The following is an 18858-nucleotide window of genomic DNA, read 5'->3' as shown; positions in this document are numbered from 1 at the left end:
GCAGTAAAAATGAAACGATATATACTAAAGAATGATTATGGGTAAGATCAGTAGGCCTGAAAATGTAAAACATGTTTTAACTACTGAATAAAAGGTGCGTTGCCTTTGTGATATAGACCTCCAAGGCCACTGAAGCTGTAATGGCCAAGGGTGACAAGATTTAGCCTCTCCCTACACCAAAACCACCCCAAACAGGGACCCCTGTTCATGTATGAAAATGACATCTGTGTAGCAACATCAACAACCACACCTCTCACTACCCACAGTTCTGTCCCATGTTCGGTCCCTCTGGAAAAGAAGAGTATCGCCTTATTGTTTTAGTATATTTGTCCCTTTTCTATTGGGGTGTAACGAACACAAATAAACAGCACGAATCTTGAGGGTAAGTGGTGTCGCTTTTGAAGGTTGGGAAAATGCCTTTTAGAGATGAATTGTGACCAAGAACTTTTCAGGCTGGCAAGTGTTAAATACACATCAGGTGCCAAGGACAGACGGGTTCTGGGTTTCCGCCGTTAGCCTCATATGAGTCAGCAGCAAACGGAAGCTTTATTTTACACATCATGTAAATCCCCTTACCCATAACTAAGTAGTTCCTTTCTTGTTTCAGCGAGCTTTCAGCCATCCCGGTAAGCAGTAACTATTAAAGAAGTTTCCGAGAGAACTGTGCTGATGGGCAGCACAGCATAAAATTACTGCATTAAAGTAGAACCTGGCTCACCCATCACGTGGTGTACCCACCAAATACCAAACAAATCCACTGTGTTTCAAGTCCAAGGGCTTAACCTGCTGCATTTACCAAACAAACACACAGACAACCTTTTAAGCAGAGAATAAAAAAACTGTATTTAAATTAGCCACACATTTGCTCTCAACATTGTGTGTCCAGAACATAAAAATTCATTAGTGGCTGAATTCCTGAGGCAGACTCATTCTTAGGCCAAAATTCTCTGTTCAGAAACTGTACTCCTTACTTGATTTTCTGCATTGCACCAGGGATAACACTATATAAGAGAAATAGTTCGTGCTAGTTTTGTCACAACAAAATTTCCTGGACTTGTCAAATGAACTTAAAATGGTAATTAATTTATCAGTTACTTGATTTTCCTTGTCATCTACATCAAGACAAGAATCAGAGGTTCTATAAACTTTTTGTTACCATATACGGAAAAATACTGAGGGCACAGAAGGTATTCTTTATCAGTCGCCGTGAGTATTGTATGATACTATTTTATTATTTACTTTTAAATTCATGTTTAAGTGGTACCACAACACATCTACATACTGCTGGTTCTCAAGAACCACACAACAGAGGTTACTGCTAATTTTTACCATCATCAGGGTATTACCCATTAATTCATATGTAAAAATTAATAACTAAGGAGGAAAAACATGGAATTGGTATGACAATATCAAATTATAATTCTACTGAAAAAGAGCTCACTGCTGTGTCAAAGGCTTTTTTTGTAAGCTTCTTTATTAGATAAAAAAAGTTAAGCATGTCCAGAGAAAAGGTTACAAATGCTATAGAAGACATGTGATATAAGCCCATCTTTCCCTTCCTTCTCTTGGTTCTCTCCAGAGGCACCCACTGTGAAGTTCCTTGGGTGTTGTGTGACTTTTCTACCTAAATACAACATGTGTCTGGGGGGCATGTCTTTTTCTTTTTCACTAATGGTAGTACATGTCCTGTTCTGTAGTCTGCTTTTTTTTCCCTAATCCTTTATCCTTGAGGTTGCCCCATATCAGCACATATAGATTTATGTCATTTTTCATTTTAACTAATTTTAGTTTAAAAATACTGCATTCATGCAGTAAAAATTCAAATAGTACCAAAGGACAGAAATAGTGAAGACTGTCTCTTCCACTCATACTGATATCCCCCTCACAGAGGTTACCGCTGTTAACAGATTCAGGTGTGCCCCTCTGAAAACATTCTACTCACAAATAAAAGCAAACACGCGTGTATATGTGTGTGGACAAACTACACAACGTTTGTACAAATTGCTCTTTTCACTTAGCCTTGGAAAGAGCTCTCCATGTCACAAATATGTATGTATTATGTTCTCTTAAACTCTATTTAGCATTCCATTAATGGATGTGACATCATTTATTTAACTAGTCCTCTACTGCTAGACATTTAGGCAGTTTGGAGTCTCCGCTATTCCAAACAATGTATAATAAACATCCTTGTACATAATATATTGTGTAGGGAATATAGAAGGAAGCAACATCTGATTCCAATGATTCCTTTTTTCACCCCTGTGAAAGTCAGTTCTTTTCCTTATTTATCAATGTGATCTACCCCAAGACAGGATATTTACAAATGACATAAAAGTTGTAGAAAGTTTTAATATTAAAAAAGTGAGTCTATTGATTTTTTTAAAAGATTTTTTATTTATTTTAGAGAAAGGGGAAGGGAGGGAGAAAAAGAGGGAGAGAGACATCAATGTGTGGTTGCCTCTTCTGCACCCGCTACTGGAGACCTGGCCTCGCAACCCAAGTATGTGCTCTGACTGGGAATCGAACCGGCAAACCTTTGGTTCACAGGCTGGCATTCAGTCCACTGAGCCATACCAACCAGGGTGTGTCTACTGATTTTTTTAAAATCTGTCTTTGACAGTAGCTGCAAAACAGTGTATTAATTTAAATATGCCTATTCCACTCTTTAAAAAAAAAACAGTAGATGTATAGGAAGTAAAATATTTGAAAAGGTATCAAAGTCAGTAATTAACTTCAAAAACAATTTGCGTGTATATTTACTCCCTACAGATTAATTTGTATAAAATGAAGCAAATAAGGAAAGGGGGAAAGGCCTAAAGGAAGTCAAGTCACAAATGCAGCTGTCAAGATTGTTGATGCTAAAAGGCTGGGCTAAAGCCAAAGGCAGGAGTATTTGTCCTCTGTACGTTTCCCCCTGTAAAACCCCCAAAAGCCATGGAAAGCACTCTGGAAGATTTCTTTTTTAAAAGTAGTATAGGTTAGGCTATTCTAAGTTCATAACCAACACTTCTGTTTATAAAATATTAGCATTCCAGGAATAGTGATAGAAAGATACTTAACAATAAATTACAAATATTGTAAATTCAGACTTTTTCTTACATTTGCAAACACGTCATAAATTTGAGCTGTGTTTCTTTGTATAAATCCTACTTACAACTGTGCTAAAACCTTTTGGCATGAATGCAAAGAGTATTTTCATAAATAAACTTAGTAAAATCACTGTGCACTCCATTAATTCAAAAACACTTCTCTTGAACTTCAAAGGGAAACCCTTCTCTCTCTTTCTTAGTGCAAAGATGGTGTTTCTTTGCTGCTTTAATGGTTTGCTTCTTGTAGTTGTCATAACTACATGCTCCAAGTATGTGATAGTAAGAGACAAGAAGTTAAGTGACATCCATGCTTCAATTCAACATGTCTCAGACATTACAGAGCAACAAGCCCATAAATCTAAACTCTGGAGGGCCTACCAATAAAACTTCTGCACACAAATCCTTTCCATGCAAACCTCACAAATATATACATGGCGAATTACACAGCCCTGCATCAGAGTTCAGCTGGAATGAATGAATTTTCTAAAGAAACACATGTGACATATGAGTATATAGTGTCCAAGTTCCATACATGGATTTACTCACACAGCTCTGCTTTGAAACATAAAAATAATACCCACTACCACTTTAGTAAGTGCTGACCAACTGGCAAGCACTCCTCGTGAGTTCATCTAACTGAAACTCATTACAACTCATAATAACTGTGGAGTAGATGTTATTAGCAAGATTTGGTAGATGAGAAGGTCATGTCACTGGCCGTAGCTCACACAGCTTGTTCAGTAGAGGAGCAGGATTTGAATTCAGGTCTGACTTCAAACCCATCTGTGCTGCTTCATCACAAAACATGAAACTCAAAAGAACCATTTAAAAAAACCTCACTATGTTATGCACTTTATTTTTGTTCAGTGCATAAAGTATTACGCATTTCCATTTGAGGTCCTACAGTAGAAATAAAAGAATAATGTCACATTTTTTATTCATCTTAACCTGGATTTCTTTTGCTTTTATCTTTGTGTTACGAGTCATTTTAAACATGTACAAAAGTAGACAAAATTGTGTCACAAGCTCCCGTGTGCACATCGTCCAGCTTCCGTAAGAGTCAATCCATGATCTGTCTGGTTTCACCTGCAGCCCCACCCTACTTTTTTCTCTCCCCTTTCACGTTATTTTGAATAATATGTCAGCCATCTGCTGCTTTATCTTTAAATATCGCAGCAAACCTTTTCTAAGATAAGGACTCTTAAAAAATAAGCATACTACCATTGTCACACCTAAAAAATTAACAGTAGTTCCTTAATAACATAAAGCATCCAGCCAGTGTTCAGATTTCTAATTCTCCCATAGATACCACTTTTTATTGTTTGACTCGGGATGCAAATAAGGTCCACATATAACTTGATATTTCTTTTAAATCTCTTTTAATCTATAGTTAATGTGGCTTTGTAATAACATTTTCCTTACTCGCTTTGCACTATTTGCTTTTGGCAATCTATATTTTTAGGGATAAATTTACTTTGACAAGTGATATAGGCTTGCCATTTCAAAACAAGCTTTTTAATATTCATGCAGTGAATATTTTTCATATTGAAACATACTGAATAATTTTCTTGGAAACACTCTATGCTACCCATACAGAGTCTTCAAGTTGGCAAGAAATTTCACAGGCTCATATCTACCACTATCATGAATGCAATGTGAGTAACCACTGGACCAAAAGAAAAAAAAGGATTTTGTTATATATACTTAAACATTTTCATAGTCTTTAAAAAATTTTTATTTAAATGTTGTGTCATTTGTTTAAGACTCTGGGTCCATGATGGCAATTTTTCTAATATGGAGATGTTTTCATTGCAATGAAATTTAACTTTAAGGCTATAATTTAAATTTTTGATTAAACAATAATTGTCACTAATTAACTTCTTTTACCAAAGGGGAAGCTAAAGTAAATGAAGTATATCAGTTTTCTTGATGCCCTAAAATGATAATGCCATCTTATCTAAAGGCCAGAACCAGTGTTGCTGTTAAGACGTCTGATCAGTCATCTCTGAGACATCTGATCGCTGAAATGGCACGAGTTCCATGGCAAAGAATCCAGTGAGTTTTCTTTGCAACTTCAATGAAAAATTAAGTAGACAAAAAGCCCTTAGAGCAGGCACAACGTGAAATATCAAATGAATCTATGTCTTACTAAAAATAAAAGCAAGGCTTTCCCACGTTCTCCAATCACACTTGAGCTCATTGAAAGGAACCTTTCATCTACATTCCTTCTACAGTAAGTAATAAATATTTTGATGGTGTTTTATTTTTTCTGGGTTTTATTCTTTTTTAATGAAGATAATTCAGGAAGTTGACAGTGGACCAATAAGAAAATTGGGGTGGAAATGTGAGGGGAAAAGAATTACCATTAACACTATCATAGATTTAAACTACATTTTCTTACTGTTTACAATGACTAGGTTTTGTGCTAGGGCTTACCCCTATCACTACTCGTTCATGTTTAATAACCCTGCAGTGAAATAATAAGACTTAGTCATGAAGAGTATGGACTCTGGAACTACTAACGAGTACATGGTTTCTTATCAGGGTAATGAAAATGTTCTGAAATTAATAGTGGCAATAGTCACACAGCTCAGTGACTGCACTAAAAACCACCGACATATACTTTAAAAGGGTGAATTTGATGGTACGCGCATTATATCTCAATGAATGTTTATATATATATATAAAACCATATATATATATGGTTTTGTTTGTTTGTTTGTTTACACTATTACTCATGCAGCTCCTACACCAAAGACATCCTATTCAAGGGCAGGAAAGGGCTGCAAAATGTTTAGTTTATGCCTTTCTTGACACCACATTCACTAGCTTCCAAAAGTGAATGGGCAACACAAAGGCAACTATATATATGTTTTTAATGTGTTCTATAGAATTAGACTGACCGAGTTAGAATCCTTGAGAGGCATGGCCTGGAGCAAGACTCTTAACTTCTCTGTACCTCGGTATACAAATCTGTCAATGGGAATATTAACAGCACCTATTTTACGAGGATGTTCTGAGGGTTAAATGAGAAAATGCCTGTAAAGGACTTATCGCAGTGTCTGGCACATCCCTGTTTCACAGATAAGAAAGCCGAGGATCAGAGAGATTAAGCAACTTGGCTAAGGTCAAATGACCTTTACCTCAACAGTGTAGTTGGGCTTTGAACCTGGGTCTGTCGAGCCTCAACATTTACGTTCTCTCTGCCATGCATGTTTCTTTTCAAGAACAGGGATAAGACCCTCCCTAATACTATTAAATGGTTACTCCTCCAGCACATTAAACCTTGGATTGAATGGAAAACCTGGGACTGATAAGAAAAACTTTGCTTTCAATCCTTCTCTGCGTGTGGGCAAGACCCTTCTCTAAAGGTTATTCCTTTCATACACTGTGCTGAATTATCACCATAAACAGATGTTCACACGTTTGCTACTAGAGGGCTTTGTAGATAAGGGATCTTTTATAACTAAGGACCATTTTCCTTCCAAACACCAGATTCTGGTTTAGTGCAAATACCTTGACGGACACAAATGTGTATTTAGTGTACAGAGTTGGTAAAATTAATTCCATTATATTCCTACACAGGGGATCCTGCCAGTGATAAAAATGCTAGGAAGGTTTAGGGCCATCACTCTGTCCTTCCTCACTCCCTTCCCATATACCACCTAGTTTTCCAGGGCTTTTAAAATTTTTCTGCCAGCTGATCTCTTTCTTATGTGTTCCTATTCTTTTCATAATCCCAAACTGTGGTATAGAACCTTATATAGACCTGTCACTCCTTCCACCCACTCTCCCCGTTTCTGAAGCACACTGTGAACCAAGACCTGATCCAAAGGTAAAAGATTCCCCCCTTCCCCCCAGACTTAAGAGGAGGAGCAAGGGGGGGGGGTGGAAAGACACATGGCTAAGCGGTTTTCTACGTGATCTTTCCACACATTCTCTTTCCAAATGAGCAAGGACTTTGCCACACACATTCAACCACGGTCAAGAAGCAAACGGTCTTCTGTTCTAAGTAAACTCTTTCCCGTTGTCTCCTTGGCTGCTCCGCCCTCCCTCTGAGAGGAAGGCTGAGTAGGAGTTGCCGGTGCTGGGAGACGGCCGGCCGCAGCGTCACTGTCACTGTCACTGAGGCTCTGGTAACGCGCGACCCCTTTGTCTTTCTCGCCCCGATAGTCTCTTGTGTTAAGCTCCACAATTATTTTCTCTTCCCAACATATTATTGTACCACATCTCTGACACTAATTCTTTATTTCTCCTTTAGGTAATGAATTCTACCCTCACAGTTCCATTCCTTCCTGCCAGTTCACGTTCATATTTTGGCCCCTGTTTTGTTAACCAAATGGGATTTTGGTTAACATCTGCTAAACCCTGAACTGCGGGGCCACTCCCTGAATAGCATATCTCACGTTTTTCAAAGCAAACTGCTACATTACGATGTATAATTCTTTATCTCAACCTATGTTTTTAGCCACAAATGCTTTAGGCCAGTGATAAATATTATAAAAACACATTATATTATTTAAAATACTATAGTGTGACTTTATAAGAAACTTTAAAAATATTTTTTTATTTAAGTTGACTTTTAAAAAATTTGAAATACACAAAAACAGAGTATGAGCTAGAAAAATTAAAATGTTAATAAACACAGTGCCATCATTTATCATTTACATTTCTTTAAGACATAACTGTTCACTGAAACGGGCTACAGTGGCAATATTAAAGAGTAAAAAGAATGAAAAAAGTTCATAATTGGTTTAAAAAGTTATAGAGCAAAACAATTCACAGTTATAACTTTGATTTACTGTTCTCTGTGATTATCTGAGAAGATACAAATGCTCATTTCTAATAAGATAATCAACATTCAGAACGATGTTTCTGACATTCTGAACCAGAGCCCTGAGAAGACGGACCGCTTACAGTGTAAAGACACCCCTCAAACGGTGTGAATTCTGAAAAGAAAATATTCTAATTTGAACCTTTTAAAAATGTGTTCTAATCCCCTCCTTTTTTTTTCAGTCTTGCACACAGCTGTCTGCTGTACTTTTTAGAATCACGCCAGATGCTGGGTTCATCAAGCAAAAGCAGGAAAACAATGGGTGGAAAGTGATTAGACGCAGCGAGGCTGTGGTGAGGCTCATATTAAAACGTGATAACACTGTTCTAGTGGGAATTTCAGCACTGCGCCATTTCTGACATTTCTCTTCTGCCAGGCAGGCAGGCTGCGTGGAAAAGCACTGTGATCGAGGAACACCCCGGAATTTATTTCTGGAGCAAATGAAGGGTTAGCTGAGTTGGAGCCCTCCCAGGGTTTTTATTATGGACTCGGCCACCATCTTATTTGAATGCTGGTAGGTCCTGTTGGCATCTAACGAAGCTCAAGGAATAAAAGCATATTATTGTTTTAGTTCTATAAAATAATCTAGCACTAATCCACTCAGAAAGATGAAGCATCAGAGAGCCTCTTGTTGCTAAAAAGCAGGGCAGGGGGGCCCAGCAGGATGAAGGTTAATTAAACACTCCACTAACTTTCCTCAGAAATGGCTAATGCCACTCTCTGGAGAAGCTTATTTAGAAGGGACAGAAGTAAACAGTATCCTCTCCACATTCTTAGTGTAAACCATAAAAGGTCAGCGTACTCACCTTGGGGCTGAAAATCCCAATAGTATCTGAAATACAAGGAAAAGAACAGAGGTAAGTCAAACCTGTATGTTTCAATATGGGTTGGCCTACAGCAGCTATGGCACCCGGCCCGAAAAGCTTGCCAAATACCAACTAGGTAAAGCCACCACCCACTTTGAGAAAAACCTAACGGCTCTCCCTGAGATTTGAAGATTCTCAAAGGCTTGAAAGCAGCATTCATCTCGCCATAGCCCCCTGGATAATTCTGACCGCATTGCTGGGAATGCCCTAAGAAGTGTGCTGGCCGTGGTCCGGAGTGTCCCGTCTGGTGCTCTGCAGGCTTCGGGCAGGACAGGTCTTTGTTGTGACAACCTGCGTTGTGTATTGCAGGACAATCAGCATCACTGGTCCTGGGCATCTAATGCCAGTGGCCCCTCTGGTTGTCAAAATAACCAAAACACCGCCCCCGACACATCCTCCAATACTTCTCGGCCTAAGTCCTTAACTTTATAGATGAGGCACAGACAACTGACTCAAGGTCATCGAACGTTTTGGTGGCTCTCGAAGTCTCCCACCTCCTTTTGCATTTTGGGAAGTGACTGGCAACACTGAGAACCCTCAAAGCCTTGGAACTACTGAAATGGCAGTGGAGGGAAGTCCTTTGTTCCTTTGTTACTTCTCTGGAATCTGAACTGCGTTTCCCCCCCAGAAACAATGTTTTATGTGGGGGCTACCCATGAAGGTCTATCGTACTTTGGACTCCATTTCCTCCTGTCTTCACAGGAACCTTGCAGTATTTCTACATTGATTTTCTCTTGGTGTATATTCAACCTCTTCCTCTCAACTTGGCCCTTTTCACCAGCATTTATGCTAATAAACAGAAAGAAAGCAAACCCTCCCTCACCCCTCCATATACCTCCATCTACGGTCCTCTTTCCCTTCACACCGCAGTGAAAGTTGCAAAAGCGTTGTCTGCAGTTTCTCTCTTTATCTCTTCCCCTCCCACTCATGCCTCAGCGTGCTCCAATTTTGCCTACAATCACCACTCGCTAATCCTTGCTGGGGACTGGGAGACCTCCACGCCACTCGACAGAATGAGCTTTTTTCTATCCTCATCTTGACCTCTCAGGAGTGAATGCGCCTGTGACCATCCCCTCCTCACCTCCCTCTAAAGAGTCCCAGTTTTTATCAAATTCTTAAACAAATCCATAACCCAAAAAAGATTAACCAAAGGGCAATACATAGATTATAATGGTGTGTCTTCCAGTACGTGTGTGACTGAAACAATGTGCGCCTACTTTAGGGAGAAACTTGGGCCCAGTGAGTATCTAAGAGTTATTTCTTAACAAGGTAAAAAGTTGGGAAAATGGAGAGAAAGATTAGTGGGGAGGATGCTGCCATAATCCAGAGATAAATCTATGGTAAATTATCAGAGAAAGAGAAGGTGGAGAAGTAACCCCACAACTGGCTTTTCTTTTTCCTTTCCTAGAAGCGCTCTGGGCTGGCAATCAGGTGAAGTGAAATGTAAGATATTGGGTTAGACGGCAGGGCGAGTTCAGGACAGCTGACACCTGCAGTGAAAAAGGGGAGAGGGAATAAGAGGAGGAAAGGGTGGGAAAATGTAAAGCTACAACAGCTGGGAAGGCACCCATGTGAAGGCAGGGACATGCAAACAGGAGTTGGCCGTGACTTATGAATCAGTTGTATGTATTAGTGTGATGGCGCGATGGGTCAGTCTTGGCCCAGCAGACAGTGGGGCTCCACTCTGCACCTGGCCGCTGTGAGGGCTTTTCCATAAAATTCCTTCTTGTAAAATGCAGCTACTCAACCCAGTCATCAAAGGGCTGGGGTATTTGACAGCTTCTCTTACTAATTTCCATCTTCTTTTGAGGCACTGCTGTAACCCCCAATTCCAATCATTACCCAACCTCTAAATCGATGTAAATAGAAATTAGGGTGTGAGCATTTGCAAGCCCGTGCGTGTGTGTGTGCGTGTGTGCGTGCACTCCGCTTTCTGAAGTGTGAATGATGGCAACAGCAGGAGCTTTGGTAACCAACGCTGTTGTCACGCATCACCCAGGACAACACCTGGCCAGGCGGCAGCAGTTACATGGCCAACGCTTGGCAAATTGTTAAGTAGGTAAAATATGTTATTAACGACCTCAGCCTCTTCTTTCGTCCTCTGTCCCCCATAAGCCCCACTCCGACTCGCACGCAGATTTTCAGTTCCCTTCTCTTCCTACTGTGATGGGCCCCTGGTCTTCTGGCTCCTCTCACTAGTTAAGAAGGTAAGTCCACACACACTAGGAATGGACTTCTGCCAGTGGTAGCTGTGTCTTAAGGAGGTTGATTATGAAGAAAGGTTAGATTTAACAGTATCAAATAAAGTAGGTGGTCTACCTTGATGTTAAATAGCAGCATCTGCTCTATTCTTGATGACGCTGCAATGAACTATTTCCGTAAATAAAAATCATGTGTAAAGTGGACGTGGGATGACACAAAGAGGAATGCTAGCTCCCCTCTTTTTCAGAAGGTGTGAAACTGTCCTGCTACCTTCTTCCCCCCTCCTCTTCCTCTAAGTCTTAATTAGCAAACGCTAAAGAAAGTCTATTCTCTCTCTCTCACACACACACACACCTTTATCCCACAGCTCACAGAAGATACTTCTAAAAGCCAAGGCCAAAAGGTGAGCAACCTCATCCTTCACTGGAGGGTGCCGTGGACTGTTCTCTGCAGGACACACTTGAGGTCTTCATCTTGTCTCGTGGAATGTTTCCTATGGGTGGCCTTCATTATATTCTCTGGAAAGACGGTTCCTCACTGAAGAATTCTACATGCTTCAGGAGGCATTTAGTCAAACCCTGCCGACACCTCCTAATTGGTATCCTTCACTTTATTTTATTTATTTATTTTAAAGATTTTATTCATTCATCTTCAGAGGGGAAGGGAAGGAGAGAAGGAGAGAAGGAGAGAAACATCAATGTATGGTTGTCTCTCGTGAGTCCCCTCTGGGAACTGGCCTGCAACCCAGGCATGTGCCCTGACTGGGAATCGAACTGCGATCGTGTGGTTCACAGGCCTGTGCTCAATCCACTGAGCTACACCAGCCAGGGCTGTATCCTTCACTTTAAAAACTATCATCCCTTAGCCAGAGACACCAACAACTCTGAAACTAGAAAGTTTGAACCAAAACACAAAGACCACAATAGAAGTATACGAAAAAAAAAAAACCCATACAAACATACACAGGGTTGTGTTTATCCTAAAAGCCTCTGAGAATTTCATATCAGGCCTGCGCAGACAGATAACAAACACTTCTTTAATCTTCTCAAAGAAGCTTCGGCTTCAATATGAAAGAGAAGCTATCACTCCTCAGCAACATCCACACTCAACATCATCAGGTCCATGCAAATGAGATTATAAACTGGAAAAAGATGAGTACGGAATGAGCCAGGAGAAAGCGCTGAAACCATATCGATGATTATTGTCTCCCTACTCAATCAAAATAAATACATCTTTTCTGAAGCTTCCAGAAGTGAAAATGGAAGAACAAAAGTTCACGACGTTAAGTCTACTTATAGAATAACCTCGAAAATTGAGGGTCACATTACACGTAAGGCAAAGGCAAAGTCTGCAACCAGTGGTTTTAAATTAAAGAGGTTTCCACTGAACTTTATTTAATTCATTTATTTTTAATATTAAAGTATCATCGACACACAATATATTAGCTTCAGACGTACAGCATAGTGACTTGACATTTATAAATGTATCTTGTGAAGTGATCACTGCAATAAGTAACCACCTGCCACCTTACGGAGTTGTTGCAGTGCTACTGACTGTATTCCCCACGTTGTACATTACATTCCCATGACCTATTTATTTTGCAGGGGAGGTTTGCACTTTCCAATGCCCTTCACCCATCCCCTTGAACTTGAGTTTAAGGAAAGGCACAACAAAGAAACTGAACCCACTGTGTTGAGGGAATCTTGATGAACAGCAGCTATAGTAACAGTAGTGACAGAAATAATAATAATAATATTACGATGTTTTAAACATATTGTTGGAAACTATTGTAAGCACTTCTCTTATATTAACTCACTTCTCCAACTCCAACCTTATTATGACACCCATTTTGTAGATGAGAAAACCGAGGCATCAAGAGATGAGACGACTTGCCCACAGCCAGCAAAGGAGGCAGACAAGTTTCCAATCCTAGCAACGAGTGCCAGAGCAGGCACTGCAATAATGAATTGAGGAGGTAAGACAAACAACTGTAACTATCCTCATATTACTGAAAATATCTAGGAAGAGCCCTGGCTGGTGTAGCTCAGTGGATTGAGTGAAGGCCTGCGAACCACACGATAGCGGTTCGATTCCCAGTCAGGGCACATGCCTGGCTTGCAGGCTAGTTCCCAGGAGGGGACTCATGAGAGGTAACCATACATTGATACTTCTCTCCTTCCCTTCGCCTCTAAAGATAAGTTTAGAAAAAGAAAATATCTAGGAAGAAAAAATAATTCCATTTCCTAACTGTAATAAAAACAATTACCATACTCTGTACTTAATATAGGCACTGTGCTATGTATATGTCTTACATGTATCTATTTTATCTAATTTTCATCCCAATCCTGTGAGGTCAGTGCTGTACTTATCCTCATTTTATAGATGAGAAAACTGAGACTCAGGAGAGACAAGCAACTTGACCAAAATCCTGTAGCTGTTAAGTGGCAGAACCAAGACTTGCACCCAGGTTTGCCGGCTTCCAGAGCGCAAGCTCAAAAAAACCACATTAACTGTTTTTCAATTGGCTGTAATACAGGAAACAAACTTGGTATTAAGAGAAAGTATCACCGTTTTCTCAGACAGCCTACTGTCACAGAGTGGACAGATGAGAGGCTTTAACTTGCAGTCAGTCCATAGCTGAGCTTCAGGAGATAAATGGACTCCCTAACATTGTAAGTGAAAAGTAATACGTGTTTTCTTTTCCCTTGAAAAAGAGTCCAGAAACCTCATTAGATTTCCAAAAAAAATATCCGTCAATAACTCTCCCTCCAAAATGAGAAGACCCTCTGGGTCAGATGGATCAGGTTGCAATGGCATTTCAAAACTAGCTCTCCAGAAATGTCAACATCTGTAATGTCATAAATCTAGAACAACTCAATGAAATTTTTTGCAACTAAGTTATCAAAAGGGTTATTTTACCTGTGACTTATGGAAATGTAAAGCTCATCATGAATTCCCTGCTACCTGGTAAACTAAATTAAATCTCTTCTTGCTGACTTAAGGATGTCTCAATTTAAGGTTCGGTTTTTGTACCAAAACAGTGCCACCTTCTAAGTGGATAGGCTGTCTGCAATGCTTGATGTCCAAAGACATTTTCTATTTCCTTCTTGACCATGTCTGTCCTCTGGTCATGGCTGTTTCCAAACAGACTGCAAAGACTAACACTGGAGTATTATTCTAGCATTACAAAAGGAACTCAATGAACATGGAACTCTTGAAAAGGAACTCTTAGAACTCAATGAACATCTGGTTGAGCAGCGTTTCAATGGCAAGTTGATAAGCCTAGGAAAACCCTCGCAATTGACCGCAAGCAATGAACCATGGTAGAGACCGATTTACGTCCAAGGAAGTGGGCTTTCTGAACAATGCCAATAATCTTCACACTATAGGTATTTCCTATAACCTCTCTTCTCACTTGAGAAGATTCACTTGATTTCAAATTCTCTTTCTGCCAGTGTTCCAGCCACTACCTCGCAGAGGGAATGGGCAACTGGCAAAAGCTACTATGGCCAATGACACCCAAGAAAGGAAATGGGAAAAGAGCACCATCTGGTGGCGGCATCCGAGGCCTGGGACCCAGAGACTGGGGTACCAGCCTTGGAAACTGCCGGGCAGGACTGGGAAGTCCCTGGAGTCTCTAGTCCCAGTTCCTTCAGTCCATGAAAGTACAAGAGCTAATGCCTGCCCACAAGGAGCTTGTGATCTCGTCTAAATTACGACACTCACACACGAAGAGATGCCGGTCTAAGATAATAAGTAACAGATACTATGGTAAGAATAAACAACAAGCATTCAACTTAAGTGATAGAAGAACCTGCCGTAAAAGGTACCGCGCTCCTTCCCGAAACGTGACCTTTCTACGTGGTCATGAGGCTGTATCCACACATCCTAGAACCCCACCCCTGAAGACAACTCGGTGTTCTGCTACTTTCGAAACAGAAGTCACAATTAGAGTTTTATTAAAAGACAAACACACAATATGATCTGATGTTCATAGTATTAGCTATAGTATTAACCAGGACTTAAAAAAATTTTAGAGGTCTATTCCCAGACACTAAAAGAAGAAATAAGATTCAAAAATAAACAAAATCCTATTTCCCAGTGGAATCTTCTGTAACCCTTTCACTACATCAAACCCCCGCTACGGTCAATCAGACACCCCCCCCCCGCCCCCGGATACTAACAGTGAGCAGTCTGGGAGCTCTCCTTGGTTAGTCAGTAACTGCCCTCTTCCACTGAACACTGGGGACCTACACTCCACTACTCCTTCCCCTGGTTCTAGCAGCAGGACTGCTGATTGTGGTGGTGTGTCCATGCAACCCCCATATTTCCTGCATGCAATGGGCAACCAAATGTAACTCGATGAAGTATTTTTTCAAATGCTAGGCAGGTCTATTGTGGCAAAATAAAAGACGGTAAATGTCAGGTCAGGGTTTAGACTATCATTTGTTCCTCTCTATAGATAAAAGGGAGCCACTGAAGGGTTGGTTGCTTTGCTTGCTTGTTTTTAAGGATAGGGAATGATGTCTACTACGATAAAGTCCAGCAGAAATGTGCAGTCCGGTGGAGCGGGGGGAGAGGCTGGGAGGCAGTTTGGGAAGCTGCTGGAGAGCAGTAGCCAGAACAAGAGATTTGACAATAGACTTGGAGCAGGCTGGGGATAGAGCATTAAGATGAAAGTAAAGACATCTCCTTGTACTGGGGAAAACAAGGCAGCGCTCACACACAAAGAGCTCCAGCTGATCACCATGTTTTAAGCTGTCCTCCCTTCGGGTCTCGCTCTGCTATTTTTGTCACTGTTGATGCTTGGAATCTAATTTTGCTTGCTTCAAGAAATAGCCCTGGCTGGTGTAGCTCAGTGGATTGAGCATGGGCCTGAGAACCAGACGACCACAGTTCGATTCCCAGTCAGGGCACATGCCTGGGTTGCAGGCCAGTTCCCGGCAGGGGCCAGTTCCCAGTTCCCAGTTCCCAGCAGGGGATGCATGAGAAGCAACCATACATTGATATTTCTCTTGCTCTCTCCTTCCCTTCCTTTCTTAAGATAAATAAATAAAAAATATTTTAAAAAATAGCTACTCTTGGACCATGGAGACTCCTAATGATCTGCTTACTGAATAACAGATAACTACAAGACTGTGAATATGGGCCATATACTCATTGACTTTTACAGCTAGAAGGACACTGAAGGTCATGTAATCCAGTCCCTCACTTTACAGATGAGAAAAATGAAGCATGGAGAGGTTATCTGATTGCACCACAGTAGTTAAAAGTCCGCATTGCGGAGCTAGCACAGTTTATTGTGCAGAATCAGGGGCAGGTGTGAAAACGTGATACTCATTTGAAAATTCTTTTGACATTTTCCTTGTCATACACATGGTCACATTATTCACGTTTAAATGTTACAGACAGACAAAATTTAAGCTGGACTAGTTCTTAGAGCTCATCTAGGGCAGATTTCTCAATATTAACATGCCAACATACCCTCCATATCTCAAGTTATGAAGACTGCATTCTCCCAAACATTAATAAATCTTCATTCTTTGCCAGATCCTCGGTGAGGGACTGAAAGCACAGAAAGCCTGAACCGTGAGCCAGTTTGGCTGGAATTTTCAAATTGTGCAGAGTCATGGGATTGGCCCAAGACACACACAAGGTAAAAATTGGGGCCAGAAGGATCCAGGTCTGGCTAATGCCAGAACCTGTCTTATTGCCTTCAGATAAAGGTTGCTGAGGGAGGGTCTGGGATCAGAGAGAAGATGCTTGTCGAGGGGTGGGGGCGGTGAGGGGTCAGAGAGAGGCCAGGCCCAGGACGCAGAGGGGGGCCAGGCCCATCAGAGCAGGTGGCAGAGGTCCAAAGCAGATATGTTTAAGCAGGGGTTAGGGCTGGATTCTGAGTGGGTTCCAATATGAAAGCCTCTGTTTTACCTTGTGAAGAAGGCTATGCTGTCATGCAAGAATGAAAGATGACATGATAAATACTGTTATGGATGGGGGGGGGGGAAGAAACATTGAGGAAAATTGGAAAGCCTGCTGATATGAGCTCCAGGCATTAGGAAGGGTTCAGTCGGGGTTGGAGATGGAGATTTCCTGCGGTGGCAATCCAGTTGTATATTTTACTCCAGCACTGATTAGCTACCCAGGTGTAAGAGCACCAACGGTGGACGGGTGAATTGATCCAAGGTTAGGATCTTTCTAGGCTTGTGCGATATAAGGACAAGAGAGTAAGGGAGACTGCAGGGCCACGTCATGGAGTTCAAGCTGGCCAGGGAAGAAATAAATGGCTAAAGACTTGACTATAGTGTCTGCACATATTAAATACTTTTAACAATCAATTAAAATATTCAAAAATGGGAGGTATTATTCTACAATTCTCTCAAGACTGTCCTCTGTCCCACTAGTCATGAACTTCTCCTACCCTTATGTTTCAATGATTGACATCTCCACACACCCAACTGAAACCTAGGAATCATCCTTTTACTTCTTTCTCTATTTCTATGCATATTCAATCAATCACCAAGATCTGTAGATTCTACTCCCTTAATATCTCTTTATCTCCTCCCATCTGCCCAGGTGCTGAATTCATTCAAGCCCTCAGAAGGCCTCACCTAGATCAATACAACACATCCTAATCGGTAAGCCCGCCATTTTGCTCCTCTCTGACCCATTCTCCTCCGTGATGATGGAGAAGGAAGAGCAGTGACCGTGAAGAGCGAAGTCTTTGCAGACAGGTCCGGGTTGGAGTCCCGGCTCCTCTCCTAGCTCTGAGACCTTAGCCGCAGCCCAGTTTCCTCATCTTTAAAACAGAAATACCCACCGTCCCTGCCTCGCACGGTTCTTGGAGGAGCAACTGAGATGATGCACACGAGAACTGAGCGCCGGGTCTGGCACCTGTCAGGCCTCCAGTGTAAGTCAGCTGTTACGTCATTAGCACCATCATTATCCTAATGACCTAAGACGCAAACCCAGTCCTATTAGCCCCCTGCTTGAACCCCAGCCCTTAGGTCCTCCCTGGCTCTGCTCACACTCCTCCCGCTACGTGCCACTGCTTCGTCTGCCAGCGCACTGGTCCCTTTGTGCCCCGTCTTCCCCTAGGGACCCCTGAAGGTCCTTTGAGGCTCAGCTCAGCCTCTGGTGTTAGGTGCTCCCACCACACGTCTATACACACCTCCCAGCAACACCTGTAACACGGCAGGACCTGTTCTTGTTTCTCTGTGTCACTGAGCCCTCAAGGGACCGTGGCACACAGCTTATGCTCCATAATGCTTGCTAAATAAGCCAATGAAGCTGAGAAACGGAAGGGCTGTCTGAGCGCGGCATGAATGCAACGCAGGGTGCATTTCAGGGAGGAGAGCGGATGGGGCTGGGGGGCGGCCGAGGCCAGGCTCTCCCGGCAGCGCAGTGGGGCGTGGGTTTGGTCACAAATAAGATGGGGAGAAATACCTTTAATTTTTTCTAAATTACTTACAAAAGGGAAAAAATCAAAGAAAGGGAAGAAAAGCAAGAAGCGAAAGATAAAAATACGAGAGCTTTGTTAAATTATAGCCTTCCTCCAAACGAAGAACCCCCCTCCCAAGTGTGGCTTCAAAGACTGGCCACGATGACCAGCAAACATATACTTCAAAAGACATGACTGACTACACATCGCAGTGGCAAGAATCCAATATATACATACAATCAATTTGTTTCCTCATTAAAAGCTTTCATGAAGAAAATGATTTAATACAAATGCTAAAGCTACTGACATAGATTAATTGAAAAATAACAACAGAATCCTAATTAAAGACATAATATTATTTCATCATTCATACTGCACCAAAATCTGAATAGAGATATAAAAACAGAACCCAGAGAGCAGTGGTAACCA

At 41.4% G+C, this 18858-nt stretch overlaps 1 protein-coding gene and 1 non-coding gene across 2 annotated transcripts in view; both read right to left on the bottom strand.

Annotated features, from left to right (window-relative positions):
- SKAP1 (src kinase associated phosphoprotein 1) overlaps positions 1–18858 on the bottom strand; it is a 272735-nt gene that overhangs the window by 203749 nt on the left and 50128 nt on the right. The window contains exon 3 of the mRNA XM_037033577.1: positions 8730–8755. Coding sequence (XP_036889472.1) covers positions 8730–8755 — 26 coding nt within the window. The remainder of the gene's footprint in view (positions 1–8729; positions 8756–18858) is intronic.
- LOC118978238 (small nucleolar RNA SNORA13) lies at positions 5816–5949 on the bottom strand. The gene has a single exon (XR_005064665.1). It is a non-coding gene; the product is annotated as a small nucleolar RNA SNORA13 (small nucleolar RNA).

This window comes from Sturnira hondurensis, unplaced genomic scaffold (genome assembly GCF_014824575.4).
Source record: "Sturnira hondurensis isolate 20B ecotype Veracruz unplaced genomic scaffold, ASM1482457v3 Scaffold0021632, whole genome shotgun sequence".
Taxonomy (NCBI): Eukaryota; Metazoa; Chordata; class Mammalia; order Chiroptera; family Phyllostomidae; genus Sturnira; species Sturnira hondurensis.
The sequence above is the reverse complement of the archived record's forward strand: the minus strand, read 5'-3'. Positions and strand labels throughout refer to the sequence as shown.